Source organism: Oncorhynchus gorbuscha, linkage group LG07, assembly GCF_021184085.1.
Source record: "Oncorhynchus gorbuscha isolate QuinsamMale2020 ecotype Even-year linkage group LG07, OgorEven_v1.0, whole genome shotgun sequence".
In the NCBI taxonomy this organism is placed as follows: Eukaryota; Metazoa; Chordata; class Actinopteri; order Salmoniformes; family Salmonidae; genus Oncorhynchus; species Oncorhynchus gorbuscha.
In genome coordinates this window covers 68,907,168-68,925,418 of record NC_060179.1, presented here as the reverse complement: position 1 = coordinate 68,925,418, position 18,251 = coordinate 68,907,168, and the positions used below count along the sequence as shown (strand labels likewise).

Here is an 18,251-nt window from a genome sequence, read left to right as displayed (position 1 = left end):
TCCAAACAAGAGGTTAATTTGTCTTACCGGCAGCATCAAGTAGGAGCTCTCGTTCCCCTCAGAAAGCCGTAGAGAGCGGGAGCTCTCCGCGCTCTCATAGCAGAAGACACCTCTCTCAACCTTTGTTTTGTTATTCAGGCACCTTGTGCGTTTGCTCTAATGTTACAGTATTCCACATTGTACAGTTCCCGGGGATGTGTGCCCACGGGATGCCTGCCTGCCTGCCTTGTTAATTTGTCATATCCGCATGTGCATTAAATACTCTACAATGCATGGCTAATTACACCAGAGGTTATCAATGCGCACATGATCTAACAGGAGTTAAACTAGGATTTGAAGGTGAGGGAACTGTCTTCAAAACTGGGCACTTTTCTATGATTTTATTTTAACAGAAATCTATGTAATTCAACTGTCTCCCATTCCTGGAACACGTGTCAACAGTGGCCCAAGATTGCCCAAGTTATTCATACTTGGAGATATACTGTATCTATAGATTTTTGTTACTGTGTCAAAACATGGCAAATAATGCAACATATGTGGTGAAACTATAGGTATTGTCCCCCAGCCTATAGTTTAAATATAATTTATATACCATGATGTTCCAGGTGAATTAGGCCTCCATACAATTCCTTATTACAATGTAATAAGCGTTAGATGACATATAATGAATAAGCAGTTATTGTAGAAACTGTGCATACACATGTGGTTCCTCGTTATGGACATGAACATTGGGTAGCATGATCTGTCGCACGCTCTGGCGCCATCCTCCCCAGGAAGAGGGATCACTGCTACACAGCCTTGCGCTCTTTGGCTGCCTCGAGTGTCTGTCAAACACGAGAGAGAAAAAAATCCCATTTACAGGGAAAAATCTGGGCAATATTTCTATTGGTTGGAGGGCTTGAATAGAAGGGAACAATCAGTCAGTGAGGCCAGGGAGCCACCTCAAACCATATCGGGTTACATTGAATGACAGCGTAACCATGGCAAATAATTTGACTAAAACTATTGTCTTATCCTCACCATCCCCGGGTCAGATAACCAACCAATCACAGTTCACATAATCGCTTTTCTTGCCAGTTTAGAATAATATTATTAAAACAAGCGAGCGAGCCTGGTCTTCAGGAGTAGGTAATGTTGAAACGACATAGAAAAGGTGGAGAACGACTGTGGAAGGAGTAAACACTCTCTCTCGGTGTACCTTGAGGGGAATGCTGTGCATTTTGTTCTGCTATTCATAAACGGGACTTTCATTTTTTCTTTTCGATTGGATTTTATCCTCGTCATTTTTGATACAGCCTACTTTTGGAGACTTTCATGGTCATTTGTGGACTTACAGTGTCGGTTACTTGCTTTAATGTCTTAGCCATAAAAGGGGACGTGTAAGTAGAGAAAAACATACCTGTTTATTAACTTGCAACCATGTCTATGCTTCCAACTTTTGGCTTTACGCAAGAGCAAGTTGCTTGCGTCTGCGAGGTCCTCCAACAGGGTGGAAACATTGAACGGCTCGGGCGCTTTTTGTGGTCTTTACCCGCGTGTGAGCACCTCCACAAAAATGAAAGTGTTCTCAAAGCTAAAGCTGTGGTCGCATTCCACAGAGGAAATTTCAGAGAGCTTTATAAGATCCTTGAGAGCCACCAATTTTCCCCTCACAATCACCCGAAGCTGCAGCAGCTATGGCTCAAAGCGCACTACGTCGAGGCGGAGAAGCTCCGAGGCCGCCCTCTCGGGGCTGTGGGAAAGTACCGCGTCCGCAGAAAGTTCCCCCTGCCTCGGTCTATCTGGGACGGCGAGGAGACAAGTTACTGTTTCAAAGAGAAAAGCCGGAGCGTACTCAGAGAATGGTACACACATAACCCCTACCCTTCCCCGCGAGAGAAGAGGGAGCTCGCCGAAGGCACCGGGTTAACAACCACGCAAGTCAGTAACTGGTTCAAAAACAGACGGCAAAGAGACCGCGCGGCAGAAGCGAAGGAAAGGTACGAGTAAGTGAATGTTTACTCCTTGTCTTATTCCTTGTGTGCGTAAAAGTCTGGACGCTGACTTTAACTTGGATTATTTGTTAGGAAATATTGATTTATACATGCTAACCTCTCATTTCAAATCAGGGTACGGTAAACTATAGTATCATTTATTATAAGCTACCATTGATAATCATTCTAACTTTGATAAGCAAAAGCAAACTAATATCATGCTTTTATTTTGCCATTTAAACCATCCATAATCAACGGATGCCAAATATTAACTCTGGCTTCATGATCACATCTGAAGTTATGTAAATGTGGATCATATATTTAGTTTTAAAAAAGTTCCTTGAATGTCAAGACGTGTTTATTCTGTTTGATGGTGGTAGTTATTTTGCTATTGCTTAATGAGCTGTTTGTATGCCTACATTTCAAGTTTCGAAATTATACTGTACAGAAGAGCTTTAATATGTATTTAGTCAGGTGTTCACTCGGAGGGTGTCTGCTTTCTCCCGCTGGCGACTAATTCAAACTGAAACCACTGCGTAAATCATGTCTTTCCACTTTAAAACCATGAGTCATTGCGATTCAGACTGTAAATGTATGCCTAATACACGTTTAGCAATAATTAGGCCTGTCATTTGCGCCTGCCAGCTTGTGTGTACACAGTTAAGGTTTGCCATTATGCCTTCATACCCATAGGCCCAAACTAATAGCCTACACCAGTTTAGATATAGTTCAAATGGCTTAAACATATTTTTTTTCTAACATTGACTTGGTGAAATACAGTCGTGACAAATTCGTCTATTCGTCCTCATTAAGGGTAGGGTGGTGATTGATACAAATGTGTTTAGAAACGGTTAAATCCACTGCAAATTTCTAATAATAATTTAATTATATAAAGTATATAGCAACAGTAAAGGTACTAATATAAATCTTACACACATTGCATTTCTGTTTAGGGGTGTGTCGTTTGCGTCTGTGTGAATTCAAAAATAAGTTGGTATAAATACAGGTATAAATACCCTTGTATGTATTTCCTGAACTTAGATTCTCCCGTTTTTATTATGCGGGCAAACAAGATCTGCACAATGAAACTAGATGATGCACGAAAATGTAACATTGTTACTAGTTCACATAGGCCTTGTCTCATGAATTTCACACATTGTTGTTTAACTTGCATAGACTAGCTATATGAGAACTTCTTATTAAAAATACTGGAGAGACCAATGGCGGTGACGAAATATCCCCCACTGCTCATTTACCAGTTCCTAAAAGTTGTATATTAAAATCTGTACTAAATTGTTCATCCAAACATCACTCGGTATAATTATGATAAGACTATGTGTTGTTTGCAAGCGAATGCATGTTTGTATAGGCTACCTGACGATATGGGCTAATATGGGGTTCATTATTACTTACCATATTATCATATTTCCTTTCCACAGGGAAAACAACGAAAACTCCAACACCAACAGCCACAACCCATTGACTTCTTCCATGAATGGAAATAAAACACTTTTGGGGAGCTCAGACGAAGACAAAACGCCTTCAGGGACTCCGGATAACACCTCGTCGACTCCGGCTATGCTCATCGCTTCAAACTCGGGGCTGCAGATGCACGGCCTAGCGCCTCCACCCGGGCCTAGCGCCATGCCAGTGTCCAGCCATGACTCTGTGCACCATCATCACTCATTGCACGATACTATACTGAACCCTATGTCGTCTAACCTGGTCGACCTCGGCTCTTAAACACGAGACCCTGGTTGGAAGGGGACTTTCTGAGTTACGTGGATGTTTGAGAAAAGCTTCAGGCACCTGAGGCGAGGTGCAAAGGCGAAAGGACAGTCAGGAAAATGTGGCTCACACGGTGAGAGGTGAGATGGTAGGCGTTTAGCTGAAAGGTATTTTACCGGAATGTAATAACATGTTATATTGTTGAAAACAATAACAATAAAATGTCTTAATTCTTGTTACTATTATCGTTATTATTTTAGGGGATAGATATCAACAGATGCGTAAACTCAAAGTCAGGTACCCCATGACCTTTTGTTTACACATAGGTTTTCCAAGAGAGCCATATTCAGTTTGATTTTGTTTTGGGGCATCATCGCTTAAGTGTTTTACTATCATGAGAGCCTTATGTGAACGATTAAAGATTATAATATCTTATTATTTGTATTTTCATTTGGAAAGCGACTTGCATGTTAACTCTGCGATGAATAATAAAACATAAACACATCGATCTCACTATAGTTTCATATTCCCTTTACAATAAAAAAAAAGAAATGCATTCATTTAAAATGAGAACTTGTTTGATTTATATTATTTCAGATTTTTATTTGAAAAATGGCAATTCATTTTTTGTGTGGAGTTTGTTTTTGCATATTGAGATATATTTCATACGATGGAAAACACCACTTGTGTTTTTTTTGCTAAATGCTTTAGAACCACACTCACATTTTAAACTATATTGTTGACCATAATGTCAACCAGTGCGTAAAGTAGCATAGGATGAGCATGATTTTCGTTGATTCATTATTTTTGGAAAGGCGACAGAATGTCTAACCTGAAATGTGTATCCATCTGTGTTACGTCTCCGCGTTATGATTCCGATTTCGATAGTATCGTGTTGCAACATTGGGCTATCAAGTGGGCTAAGGTAGCCATTAAACCGGATGCAAAGGCGTCTTACTGTAGGCCTAGACCTGGGACTTGACCTAAGAAAAAAAAAAGAAAACACAGGTCTCATATCGGGCTATATGAGACCTGTGTTTTCTTTTTTCTTTCTTACTGTAGGCCTAGACCTGGGTGTATGTCATTTCTCGAAATGTAATGTGACCAGACAACATTTCAAAGTAGCCTACAACGTCTTTGAAAACGTAAGATATATATTTTCTTATAGCCTATATGTTTTTTTGCGCTTTCCTTGTCTTGTTATTTTCGTGTTTGAAGATATATGATGAAGGTGTATGGCGCGTATAGGCCCAAAACCCCAGTGCCTATGCGTATTACACTTTTACACAGAGGTTTGCTGTAGGCCTATATTCTAGGCCTACTGATGTGCTGTGATTTCGTGACATATTACCCCCCCCCCCCTTCCAATATAGGGTTAGGGCTAAAGATAATGAAAACTATATTGAAATCTATCTTCAATGCAAAACAAGTGCAGCAATTTTGCAACTTGCTGAAATTGGACATTGTCCATTGTGTGTGTTAACTACATGCATGGACTGCAGTATGGTGTAGATACCCACTGGGCACAGACCTCAATTCAACGTCTGTCCCACTTTGGTTCAACGTAATTTCATTGAAATGACGTGGAAACCCTATTGATTCAACCAGTGTGTGCCCAGTGGGTAGGGTCTAGCGTTTTTTGTTATTATGCGTGTCAGGTCAGTTCTGCCTACTCATCTATGTATATGGTGCAAAGATAATATTTCTTACACTACGATATTTTACAGTACTATGTCATATGCCTATGGAATAGAATTAAAGTATTAACCTGACTACGGCTGTCATTCTATGACATTCTTTAAAAACAGGACTGAAGAGAGCATTGGCAATTATAAATCAAATCTGACACAAATGATTTAGACCATAACGGAGGTTGATGTTCATGTGATGACACTTTTCCTTCTTCTTGTCGATGAGAACAAAATTGCGGTGTTCACGGAGACAAACACAAAACTAGAAACGTGTGTTGAAAAGGGATACTTGGTTTGAAGAACTTCAACCCACAACCCCCGTTATCCAATCTCTTCTACTTTCAAAGTCTTGTAGAATATTTCTAAAAACAACATTGACATAGGTCTATTCATTCCTCTTTTCAGGAATTGTCGGTATTTTATATTCAATGTTTTAGTCCTTACATAGTTTATGATAGTTGTATCTCTTTATTTAAATCAGTCCCCTTCCATGAGTCCTAGGCATGGATACGTTACGCAATTATAAGTTGAATTGAATGTATGCCCTATGGACCCAATTCCATGTACTGAATATGATCTTTACAATATTTTTGTTGTTGTTGCTTTGTGGCCTTGGACTACGTATTCCGATATATGCAAGATGCTATCTTAAAGTGTGCATTTATAGGTTGTACATAGCATTCGTATAATTGTGGCTATATAACCAAACGTTTGTATTGAGTGATGACCATCACACCTTGTTGGCTTATGGACCATGAAGTTATTGACGCTGTTATTCAGCCCTCTCACTTTATAATTAGCAAACATTTCAGTGGATACTCAAAACAACCATGCCCCATAATACCGTGTGTGTTTGGGTATAGGCGTAACACCAAATACCTTGGTTCTCACAAGACAAATATTTTAATTCCTGGGAAGTGCAAGGTTCTGCTCTTGACTTTCTCTCCCTTTCTCCAACAGCTGAAATCTGAAATTTAACTCGTTTGTGTGAGTGCAGCATGTGTGCCTTAAGAGTGGCAGAGAGGTTGTTAAACTTTTGGGCATAAAATGTTCCAAAACTCTTTCGGCATGAGCTGGGCTAACCAGACCCCTTGGTTATAAATGCAATGCAACATGTTGATTTAAGGCTGGGAAGCCAGTTTATAGGAACATTACTCAAACTGCAACGACGAAAAGTAATGGAAACAGAATAAACAATAGTGCATTTTTGCACATTCCACTGTTTCTCTTTCTCTCTCGAATTTTACAAAGCTGCGTAAGACAGGCTGGTGTCATTTCTGTGGCTGTGGTTAGTAAGCAATTTTCTCTTTGTGGTATTAGGCCTATATTGACTGTAACAATTACGACTAAATTGGTGCAGATAACAGCCTTGCAGTACTTGTAATAGTACAAGTTTAGCCATCCGTTTTTCATTGTTAAAATATTATACACAGGGACTTGCGCAATGGCTTTGACTGTCCTGTAGATAAAAGCACTATAGGTCACGTGAGCCTACTCCATGTAGCCAGTTAATAAGTGCTTAATTAGTAAATGAGAATGTCAATAATCATAAATAGAATGACTATTCAGTTCAAGGTTGAGTCACGCATTACTTTAGCGCATATCTCACATCGACACCAACGCATGCTTTACGCAATGCAATATTTACGCATAGGTTATCATTGTGCACCCCTTTGCCAATATTGTATAACATTATGGCGTATATACCAAGTGAGACTATTCTATTTCCACCAAGGAATGTTGACAGATGAATATTTTTTATGGGTCAATGGCCACACCAGGTCCAGTGGCGAATGTCTTTCTACGCAAACGGAAAGCTCGCTCACACAGGCACTGGTGTAGCCTGCTGTTAGACCTTACACCAGGTAATATATTGTGGGCCCTTATACTTTAACTATGGGTTTAGCCTGGCCTTTATCGTGGAAATGATTGGAATATGTGATTAGTCTGTATGCCCAATTCTTCAGTTCATGCCCACGCGTCAAATTACTCATATTCAGGTTTGATTGACATTTGCATTGTTCTGTAATTGTCAAATATGACTAATTATGTATGTCCGATATGTATTTAAATGCAAGATTTTAGTCAATTGAAATGTAATTCTAGACAACATAGTGCTTATCAAGATTTGGGGATGATATTTTTCTCATGGTTTTATTTTTGTTTTGTCATTTAATCTGATAAAGTTTTCCTGATAAAATTGAGATTTTAACAAAATATCAATAACAGACTAAGGACTAGATTTTTATGGAAACAAAGCTGTTGTTTTCTAAAATGCTATTGATTGTGATTGGTCTAGTCTCCTAACCAAGCAACATGTTTACTTAAAACCTTTTCTGACATGTTGGTATAATTCACCCGTAGCTAGCTTTTAATTACACGTGAATAAATGATAGGGATTAATAAGCATAGACAGTATGGTTTTCTAGGCATGTACAGTGCATTCGGGAAGTATTCAGACCCCTTGTCTTTTTCAACATTTTGTTATTTTCGTCATCAATCTACACACAATACCCCATAATGACAAAGTGAAAACAGGTTTGAAGACATATTTGCACATTTATAAAAAATAAAATAAAAACAGAAATACCTTATTTAAATAAATATTCAGACCCTTTGCTATAAGACTCGAAATTGAGTTCAGGTGCATCCTGTTTCCATTGATCATACTTGAAATGTTTCTACAACTTGATTGGAGTCCACCTGTGGTACATTTAATTGATTGGACATGATTTGGAAAGGCACACACCTGTCTATATAAGGTCCCACAGTTGACAGTGCATGTCAGAGCAAAAACCAAGCCATGAGTGAGAAGGAATTGTCCGTAGAGCTCCGAGACAGGATTGTATCAAGGCACAGGTCTAGGGAAGGGTACCCAAACATTTCTGTAGCATTGAAGGTCACCAAGAAAACAATTTCCTTCATCATTCTTAAATGGAAAAAGTTTGGAACCACCAAGACTCGGCCAAACTGAGCAATTTGGGGAGAAGGGCCTTGATCGGGGAGGTGACCAAGAATCCGATGGTCACTCTGACAGAGCTCCAGAGTTCCTCTGTGGAGATGGGGCAACCTTCCAGAAGGACAACCATCTCTGCAGCACTCCACCAATCAGGCCTTTATGGTAGAGTGGCCAGACGGAAGCCACTACTCAGTAAAAGGCACATGACACCAAAAGGGACCTAAAGAACTCTCAGACCATGAGAAACAAGATTCTCTGATCTAATGAAACCAAGATTGAACCTGAATGCCAGGTTCTGTCTGGAAGAAAAACCTGGTACCATCCCCACAGTGAAGAATGGTGGTGGCAGCATCATGCTGTTGGGATGTTTTTCAGCAGCGGGGACTGGGAAACTAGTCAGGATCGAGGGAAAGATTAACTGAGCAAAGTACAGAGAGATCCTTGATGAAAATCTGCTCTAGAGTGCTCAGGACAACAACCCTAAGCGCACAGTCAAGACAACGCAAGAGTGGCTTCAGGACAAGTCTCTGAATGTCCTTGAGCCCAGCCAGAGCCCGGACCTGAACACGATCAAACCTCTCTGGAGACCTAAAAATAGCTGTGCAGCGACGCTCCCGGTCCAACCTGAAGGAGCTTGAGAGGATCAGCAAAGATGAATGGAAGAAACTCCCAATATAGCCACACTCCATGGCCGTCAACGGATTAAAGGCAACCTATTACCTGTAAATTCATTTAGAACATAGAGATTTTTTACAATCATCACTGAAATCTTCACCAAAAGTTATTTGAAGGTGTTGCCTTTAATTTTTTTCTCTGACATATAGGGATTTGAGGATGTTACATGGCCTATAGCTAGGCCTACCTATTTCTATAGTACAATTGAGACAGTGTTCTGATACTAAACTCACAAATGTTTGTTTATATGCATGTTGACAGACTCCAGTCACCAGAGTATACTAGCTAGATAACGTTAGGCACAAGACGGATGGAATTTCAACTGTTCAGTTTATTTTCAGTCGTTGTTCCTATAGTTATTGGATTATAAAGCCACACAGATGGGACTTCTGTTGACAAAGGAGAACATCCAATTATATTCAAGACAACTAAGGAATATTCTAATCCCCCAAAACTTCCAGGCTATATAAATATGTCCTTTTACATTGACTAAGAAACGCCAAAATAATGATGATGATGATTATTATTAGAATGATTATTTGTATTATTATTATTATTATTATTATTATTATTATTATTATTATTATTATTATTATTATTATTATTGTTGTTATTATTGTTATTATTATTATTATTAGTAGTAGTAGTTGTAGTAGAAGTAGTAGTAGTAGTATTGATAATAGTAGTGGTAGTGGTAGTAGTAATAGAAGTAGTAGTAGTGGTGATAACAGTAGTTATAGTAGTAGGCGCAGAGATAGTAGAAGTAGTAGTAGTGATTGTAGTTGTAGTACTAGTGAAAGTAATAGTAGTAGTTGTGATAGTTGTGATAGTAGTAGTAGTAGTAGAAGTGATAGTATTAGTAGCGATAGTAGTAGTAGTGATAATAGTAGTAGTAGTAGTAGTAGTTGTAATAGTGATAGTAGTAATAGTAATAGTAGTAGTAGTAGTAGTGATAGTAGTAGTAGCGATAGTAATAGTAGTAGTAGTAGTCATAGTAGTAGAGGTTGTTGTAGTAGTGATAGTAGTGATAGTAATAATAATAGTAGTAGTAGTAGTAGTAGTGATAGTAGTAATAGCAGTGATAGTAGTAGTAGTGATAGTAGTACTAGTCGTAGTAGTGATAGTAGCCGTAGTAGTGATAGTATTAGTAGTCGTAGTAGTGATACTAGTCGTAGTAGTGATATTAGTGATAGTAATAATAGTAGTAGTAGTAGTAGTATTAATGATAGTAGTAATAGTAGTAGTGATAGTAGAAATCGTGATAGTAGTAGTAGTAGTAGTCAAAGTAGTGATAGTAGTCATAGTATCGATAGTAGTGATAGTAGTAGTAGTAGTAGTGATAGTAGTCATAGTATTGATAGTAGTGATAGTAGTAGTAGAAGTGATAGTAGTCATAGTCATAGTTGTGATAGTAGTCGTAGTATTGATCGTAGTGATAGTGATAGTAGTCGTAGTAGTGATAGTAGTGATAGTAATAGTGATAGTAGTAGTAGTGATAGTAGTAGTAGTAGAAGTAGTGATAGTAGTAGTAGTAGTGATAGTAGTCATAGTATTGATCGTAGTAATAGTAATAGTAGTCGTAGTAGTGATAGTAGTCATAGTAGTGATAGTAGTGATAGTAATAGTAATAGTAGTAGTAGTGATAGTAGTAGAACTAGTGATAGTAGTAGTAGTGATAGTAGCAGTAGTGGTAGTGATAGTAGTAATAGTAGTGATAGTAATAGTAATTGTAGTAGTACACATAGTAGTGATAGTAGTCTTGGTAGTGATAGTAGTCGTGGTAGTGATAGTAGTAGTAGTAGTAGTGATAGTAGTAGTAGTAATAGTAGTATTATTAGTAGTAGTGATAGTAGTAGTAGTGATAGTAACAGTAGTTGTAGTAGTAGACTTAGTAGTGATAGTAGTAGTATTAGTAGTAGTAGTGATGGTGATAGTAATAGTAGTAGTAGTGATAGTAGTAGTAGTAGTAGTAGTGATAGTAATAGTAGTTGTAGTAGTAGACGTAGTAGTGATAGTAGTCTTGGTAGTGATAGTCGTAGTAGTAGTAGTAGTAGTGATAGTAATTATAGTAGTAGTAGTGATAGTATTAGTAGTAGTAGTAGTGATAGTAGTAGTAGTAGTAGTAGTGATAGTAATAGTAGTTGTAGTAATAGACGTAGTAGTGATAGTAGTCTTGGTAGTGATAGTCGTAGTAGTAGTAGTAGTGATAGTAATGATAGTAGTAGTAGTGATAGTAGTAGTAGTTGTAGTAGTAGTAGGAGTAGAGTGATAGTAGTAGTGATAGTAATAGTAGTTGTAGTAGTAGACGTAGTAGTGATAGTAGTCTTGGTAGTGATAGTAGTAGTATTAGTAGTAGTAGTGATAGTGATAGTAATAGTAGTTGTAGTAGTAGTCGTAGTAGTGATTGTTATAGTAGTAGTAGTAGTAGTAGTAGTAGTAGTAGTAGTAGTAGTAGTAGTAGTAGTAGTAGTAGTGATAATAGTAGTAGTAGTGATAGTAGTAGAAGTAGTAGTAGTGATAGTAGTAGTAGTGATAGTAACAGTAGTTGTCGTAGTAGACGTAGTAGTGAGAGTAGTAGTAGTGGTAGTAATAGTAGTAGTCGTAGTAGTGGTAGTAGTAGTAGTAGTAGTAGTAGTAGTTGTAATGATAGTAGTAGTAGTGATAGTATTAGTAGTAGTAGTAGTGATAGTAGTAGTAGTAGTAGTGATAGTAATAGTAGTTGTAGTAGTAGACGTAGTAGTGATAGTAGTCTTGGTAGTGATAGTAGTAGTAGTAGTAGTAGTGATAGTAATGATAGTAGTAGTAGTGATAGTAGTAGTAGTTGTAGTAGTAGTAGTAGTAGAGTGATAGTAGTAGTGATAGTAATAGTAGTTGTAGTAGTAGACGTAGTAGTGATAGTAGTAGTAGTAGTGATAGTAGTAATAGTAGTGATAGTAGTAGTAGTGATAGTAGTAGTCATTGTGATAGTAGTAGTAGTAGTGATAGTAGTAGTGATAGTAATAGTGATAGTAATAGTAGTTGTAGTAGTAGACGTAGTAGTAGTAGTAGTAGTAGTGATAGTAATGATAGTAGTAGTAGTGGTAGTAGTAGTAGTAGTAGTAGTAGTAGTAGTAGTAGTAGTAGTAGTAGTAGTAGTGATAGTAGTAGTAGTAGTAGTAGTGAGAGTAATGATAGTAGTCTTGGTAGTGATAGTAGTAGTAGTAGTAGTAGTAGTAGTAGTAGTAGTAGTAGTAGTGATAGTAGTAGTAGTAGTAGTAGTAGTAGTAGTAGTAGTAGTAGTAGTAGTAGTAGTAGTAGTAGTAGTAGTAGTAGTAGTAATGATAGTAGTAGTAGTGGTAGTAGTAGTAGTAGTAGTAGTAGTAGTAGTGATAGTAGTAGTAGTGATAGTAGTAGTCATAGTGATAGTAGTAGTAGTAGTAGTAGTAGTTGTAGTGATAGTAGTAGTGATAGTAATAGTAGTTGTAGTAGTAGACGTAGTAGTGATAGTAGTAGTAGTAGTGATAGTAGTAGTAGTAGTGACAGTAGTAGTAGTAGTGATAGTAATAGTAGTTGTAGTAGTAGACGTAATAGTGATAGTAGTCTTGGTAGTAGTAGTAGTAGTAGTAGTAGTAGTAGTAGTAGTAGTAGTGGTAGTAGTAGTAGTGGTAGTAGTAGTAGTAGTAGTAGTAGTAGTAGTGATAGTAGTAGTAGTGATAGTAGTATTAGTAGTAGTAGTAGTAGTGATAGTAATAGTAGTAGTAATAGTAGTAGTAGTAGTAATAGTAGTTGTAGTAGTAGACGTAGTAGTGATAGTAGTCTTGGTAGTGATAGTAGTAGTAGTGATAGTAATGATAGTAGTAGTAGTGATAGTAGTAGTAGTTGTAGTAGTAGTAGTAGTAGTAGTTGTAGTAGTAGTAGTAGTAGTAGTGATAGTAATAGTAGTTGTAGTAGTAGACGTAGTAGTGATAGTAGCAGTAGTGGTAGTGATAGTAGTAGTAGTGATAGTAATAGTAATTGTAGTAGTAGATGTAGTGGTGATAGCAGTAGTGATAGTAATAGTAGTAGTAGTAGTAGTAGTGGTGATAGTAGTAATAGTAGTGATAGTAATAGTAATTGTAGTAGTACACATAGTAGTGATAGTAGTCTTGGTAGTGATAGTAGTCGTGGTAGTGATAGTAGTAGTAGTGATAGTAGTAGTAGTAATAGTAGTATTATTAGTAGTTGTGATAGTAGTAGTAGTGATAGTAACAGTAGTTGTAGTAGTAGACTTAGTAGTGATAGTAGTAGTATTAGTAGTAGTAGTGATAGTGATAGTAATAGTAGTAGTAGTAGTGATAGTAGTAGTAGTAGTAGTAGTAGTAGTAGTGATAGTAATAGTAGTTGTAGTAGTAGACGTAGTAGTGATAGTAGTCTTGGTAGTGATATTCGTAGTAGTAGTCGTAGTAGTGATTGTAATAGTAGTAGTAGTAGTAGTAGTAGTAGTAGTAGTAGTAGTAGTAGTATTAGTAGTAGTAGTAGTGATAGTGATAGTAATAGTAGCTGTAGTAGTAGTCGTAGTAGTGATAGTAATAGTATTTGTAGTAGTACACGTAGTAGTGATAGTAGTCTTGGTAGTGATAGTAGTCGTAGTAGTGATAGTAGTAGTAGTAGTAGTAGTAGTAATAGTAGTATTATTAGTAGTAGTGATAGTAGTAGTAGTGATAGTAACAGTAGTTGTAGTAGTAGACTTAGTAGTGATAGTAGTAGTATTAGTATTAGTAGTGATACTAGTAGTAGTGATAGTAGTCTTGGTAGTGATAGTAGTCATAGTAGTGATAGTAGTAGTAGTAGTAGTAGTAGTAGTAGTAGTAGTAGTGATAGTAGTAGTAGTAGTAGTGATAATAGTAGTAGTAGTGATAGTAGTAGAAGTAGTAGTAGTGATAGTAGTAGTAGTGATAGTAACAGTAGTTGTCATAGTAGACGTAGTAGTGAGAGTAGTAGTAGTGGTAGTAATAGTAGTAGTCGTAGTAGTGGTAGTAGTAGTAGTAGTAGTAGTAGTAGTTGTAATGATAGTAGTAGTAGTGATAGTATTATTAGTAGTAGTAGTGATAGTAGTAGTAGTAGTAGTGATAGTAATAGTAGTTGTAGTAGTAGACGTAGTAGTGATAGTAGTCTTGGTAGTGATAGTAGTAGTAGTAGTAGTAGTGATAGTAATGATAGTAGTAGTAGTGATAGTAGTAGTAGTTGTAGTAGTAGTAGTAGTAGAGTGAAAGTAGTAGTGATAGTAATAGTAGTTGTAGTAGTAGACGTAGTAGTGATAGTAGTAGTAGTAGTGATAGTAGTAATAGTAGTGGTAGTAGTACATTTACATTTACATTACATTTAAGTCATTTAGCAGACGCTCTTATCCAGAGCGACTTACAAATTGGTGCATTCACCTTATGACATCCAGTGGAACAGTCACTTTACAATAGTGCATCTAAAACTTAAGGGGGGGGGTGAGGGGGATTACTTATCCTATCCTAGGTATTCCTTAAAGAGGTGGGGTTTCAGGTGTCTCCGGAAGGTGGTGATTGACTCCGCTGTCCTGGCGTCGTGAGGGAGTTTGTTCCACCATTGGGGGGCCAGGGCAGCGAACAGTTTTGACTGGGCTGAGCGGGAGCTGTACTTCCTCAGTGGTAGGGAGGCGAGCAGGCCAGAGGTGGATGAACGCAGTGCCCTTGTTTGGGTGTAGGGCCTGATCAGAGCCTGGAGGTACTGAGGTGCCGTTCCCCTCACAGCTCCGTAGGCAAGCACCATGGTCTTGTAGCGGATGCGAGCTTCAACTGGAAGCCAGTGGAGAGAACGGAGGAGCGGGGTGACGTGAGAGAACTTGGGAAGGTTGAACACCAGACGGGCTGCGGCGTTCTGGATGAGTTGAAGGGGTTTAATGGCACAGGCAGGGAGCCCAGCCAACAGCGAGTTGCAGTAATCCAGACGGGAGATGACAAGTGCCTGGATTAGGACCTGCGCCGCTTCCTGTGTGAGGCAGGGTCGTACTCTGCGGATGTTGTAGAGCATGAACCTACAGGAACGGGCCACCGCCTTGATGTTGGTTGAGAACGACAGGGTGTTGTCCAGGATCACGCCAAGGTTCTTGGCGCTCTGGGAGGAGGACACAATGGAGTTGTCAACCGTGATGGCGAGATCATGGAACGGGCAGTCCTTCCCCGGGAGGAAGAGCAGCTCCGTCTTGCCGAGGTTCAGCTTGAGGTGGTGATCCGTCATCCACACTGATATGTCTGCCAGATAGTAGTAGTCGTAGTGATAGTAGTAGTAGTAGTGATAGTAGTAGTGATAGTAATAGTGATCGTAATAGTAGTTGTAGTAGTAGACGTAGTAGTAGTAGTGATAGTAATGATAGTAGTAGTAGTGGTAGTAGTAGTAGTAGTAGTAGTAGTAGTGATAGTAGTAGTAGTAGTAGTGAGAGTAATGATAGTAGTCTTGGTAGTGATAGTAGTAGTAGTAGTAGTAGTAGTAGTGATAGTAGTAGTAGTCGTAGTAGTAGTAGTAGTAGTAGTAGTAGTAGTAGTAGTAGTAATGATAGTAGTAGTAGTGGTAGTAGTAGTAGTAGTAGTAGTAGTAGTGATAGTAGTAGTAGTGATAGTAGTAGTCATAGTGATAGTAGTAGTAGTAGTAGTAGTTGTAGTGATAGTAGTAGTGATAGTAATAGTAGTTGTAGTAGTAGACGTAGTAGTGATAGTAGTAGTAGTAGTGATAGTAGTAGTAGTAGTGACAGTAGTAGTAGTAGTAGTGATAGTAATAGTCGTTGTAGTAGTAGACGTAGTAGTGATAGTAGTCTTGGTAGTAGTAGTAGTAGTAGTAGTAGTAGTAGTGATAGTAGTAGTAGTAGTAGTAGTAGTAGTAGTAGTAGTAGTAGTAGTAGTAGTAGTGATAGTAGTAGTAGTAGTAGCAGTTGTGGTAGTAGTAGTAGTAGTGATAGTAGTATTAGTAGTAGTAGTAGTAGTAGTAGTAGTAGTAGTAGTAGTAGTAGTAGTAGTGATAGTAATAGTAGTAGTAATAGTAGTAGTAGTAGTAATAGTAGTTGTAGTAGTAGACGTAGTAGTGATAGTAGTCTTGGTAGTGATAGTAATGATAGTAGTAGTAGTGATAGTAGTAGTAGTTGTAGTAGTAGTAGTAGTAGTTGTAGTAGTAGTAGTAGTAGTAGTAGTGATAGTAATAGTAGTTGTAGTAGTAGACGTAGTAGTGATAGTAGCAGTAGTGGTAGTGATAGTAGTAGTAGTGATAGTAATAGTAATTGTAGTAGTAGACGTAGTGGTGATAGCAGTAGTGATAGTAATAGTAGTAGTAGTAGTAGTAGTGGTGATAGTAGTAATAGTAGTGATAGTAATAGTAGTAGTAGTAGTAGTAGTAGTAGTAGTAGTAGTAGTAGTGATAGTAATGATAGTAGTAGTAGTGGTAGTAGTAGTAGTAGTAGTAGTAGTAGTAGTAGTAGTAGTAGTAGTAGTGATAGTAGTAGTAGTAGTAGTGATAGTAATGATAGTAGTCTTGGTAGTGATAGTAGTAGTAGTAGTAGTAGTAGTAGTAGTAGTAGTAGTAGTAGTAGTAGTAGTAGTGATAGTAATGATAGTAGTAGTAGTGGTAGTAGTAGTAGTAGTAGTAGTAGTAGTAGTAGTAGTAGTGATAGTAGTAGTATTAGTAGTTATATTAGTAGTGATAGTAATAGTAGTAGTGATAGTAGTAGTAGTAGTGATATTAATAGTAGTTGTAGTAGTAGCCGTAGTACTTATAGTAGTCTTGGTAGTGATTGTAGTCGTAGTAGTGATAGTAGTATTAGTGGTAGTAGTAGTGATAGTAGTAGTAGTGATAGTAGTAGTAGTAGTAGTAGTAGTAGGAGTAGTGATAGTAAAAGTTGCAGTGATAGTAGTAGTAGTAGTAGTAGTGATTGTAGTAGTGATAGTAATAGTAGTTGTAGTAGTGATAGTAGTCTTGGTAGTGATAGTAGTGGTAGTAGTGATAGTTGTAATATTAGTTTTAATAATCCATTGATTTTCTTGCTGTCATTATATATTTAGCAATAAGGACTGAGGGGTTGTGTTATATTGCCAATATACCACGGCTAAGGGCTGTTAATAGGCACAATGTGAAGCGGAGTGCCCGGATACAGCCCGTAGCTGCATATTGGCCATATACCACAAACCCCGAGGTGCCTTATTGCTATTATCAACTTGTTACCAACATAATTAGAACAATAAACAAGTCATGTGCTTCATACCTGTGGTATATTGTCTGGTACCCCACGGTTTTCAGTCAGTCAGCATCCAGGACCCAAACTACCAGGTTTATAATATTAATTATACATTTTTTTAAAAATTGTCCTAGTCTACTAGTCATCAACATTCATTAATAACTATCCGTTACATAGGTGTGATGGAATGTTTTGTGCAGAGTTGAGAACCGTTCCATGGTTGAGGTACAGAGGGATGTGTATTGATGGACACATTGATTACAGCATTTCTTGGCTTATAATGCAGTTTGAGTGTATCAGGTGCATCCCATAAAACAAATGAAACCCGTGGGGGGGGGGGAAAACGGACGGTGTTGTGTTACGGTCAACAAAGAGCAGGGGAGTAGGCTATAACCAGAGGCTAAGCATTAATGCACCGAACTCCCCCGTACCGGACGCATACCGTTACAGTACACCTCTGTTGCCTGTCACAGACACTGACCTTTGCTTGAGTAAAAGGTCACTGTTCAGGCCTACTCCTCCTGAGTCTTATTGCGGCACAATGGGAACCCTGTCACGAGTGGAGTGGAAGTTGAACTGGCTGTATGAAAAACTGGCTGTATGAAAAACTGGTTGTATGAAAAACTGGTTGTATGAAAAACTGGTTGTATGAAAAACTACTCCATCTCACGTAAATTGTAAATTTAGAAATTCAGATGTCGCTGGTCATGTTGATTCCATGAAGTTCAGCAGCAATAGTTTTTCCAGAGGTGTCATATGACACCCTACCATAAAATCATTCCACTCCAGAGAATAACTACACCATTCTTTGGAACACAATGGACAGGTTAAATCATTCACAGACCTTTAAGTGTAGCACACAGTATTTTCTACATTGGAAAGTAAAAATATTTTAAACGGATTTAGCTGACGTTTTGATGTCATATATCAACTGGCAGCATAAACATGTTTTACATCTACACTCAGCAGCTAGGTCCAATTATTCTTCATAGGCCTATGTTAGGACTATCCTGAAATTA

General features: G+C 38.0%; 1 protein-coding gene across 2 annotated transcripts; it reads left to right on the top strand.

Annotated features, from left to right (window-relative positions):
* Nucleotides 1-846: 846 nt before the first annotated feature.
* LOC124040292 (homeobox protein SIX2-like) lies at nt 847-4,214 on the top strand. Of its 2 annotated transcripts, none has more exons than XM_046357339.1 (2): nt 847-1,979; nt 3,413-4,214. In XM_046357339.1, exons 1-2 carry the CDS (start codon nt 1,420-1,422, stop codon nt 3,714-3,716), a joined length of 864 nt encoding a protein of 287 aa, XP_046213295.1. In that variant the 5' UTR covers nt 847-1,419; the 3' UTR covers nt 3,717-4,214. The 2 variants fall into 2 exon arrangements, with proteins under 2 accessions (XP_046213295.1, XP_046213294.1); XM_046357338.1 differs by having other exon boundaries at nt 849-1,985.
* The last annotated feature ends 14,037 nt before the right edge of the window (nt 4,215-18,251 follow it).

What these genes read in the sequence shown, in the direction of transcription:
- LOC124040292 (XM_046357338.1), top strand. Translation starts at nt 1,420, where the DNA reads ATGTCTATGCTTCCAACTTTTGGCTTTACGCAAGAGCAAGTTGCTTGC. An exon ending in GAAGCGAAGGAAAGGTACGA is followed by an intron (nt 1,986 to 3,412) that starts GTAAGTGAATGT and finishes TCCTTTCCACAG; the next exon opens with GGAAAACAACGAAAACTCCA.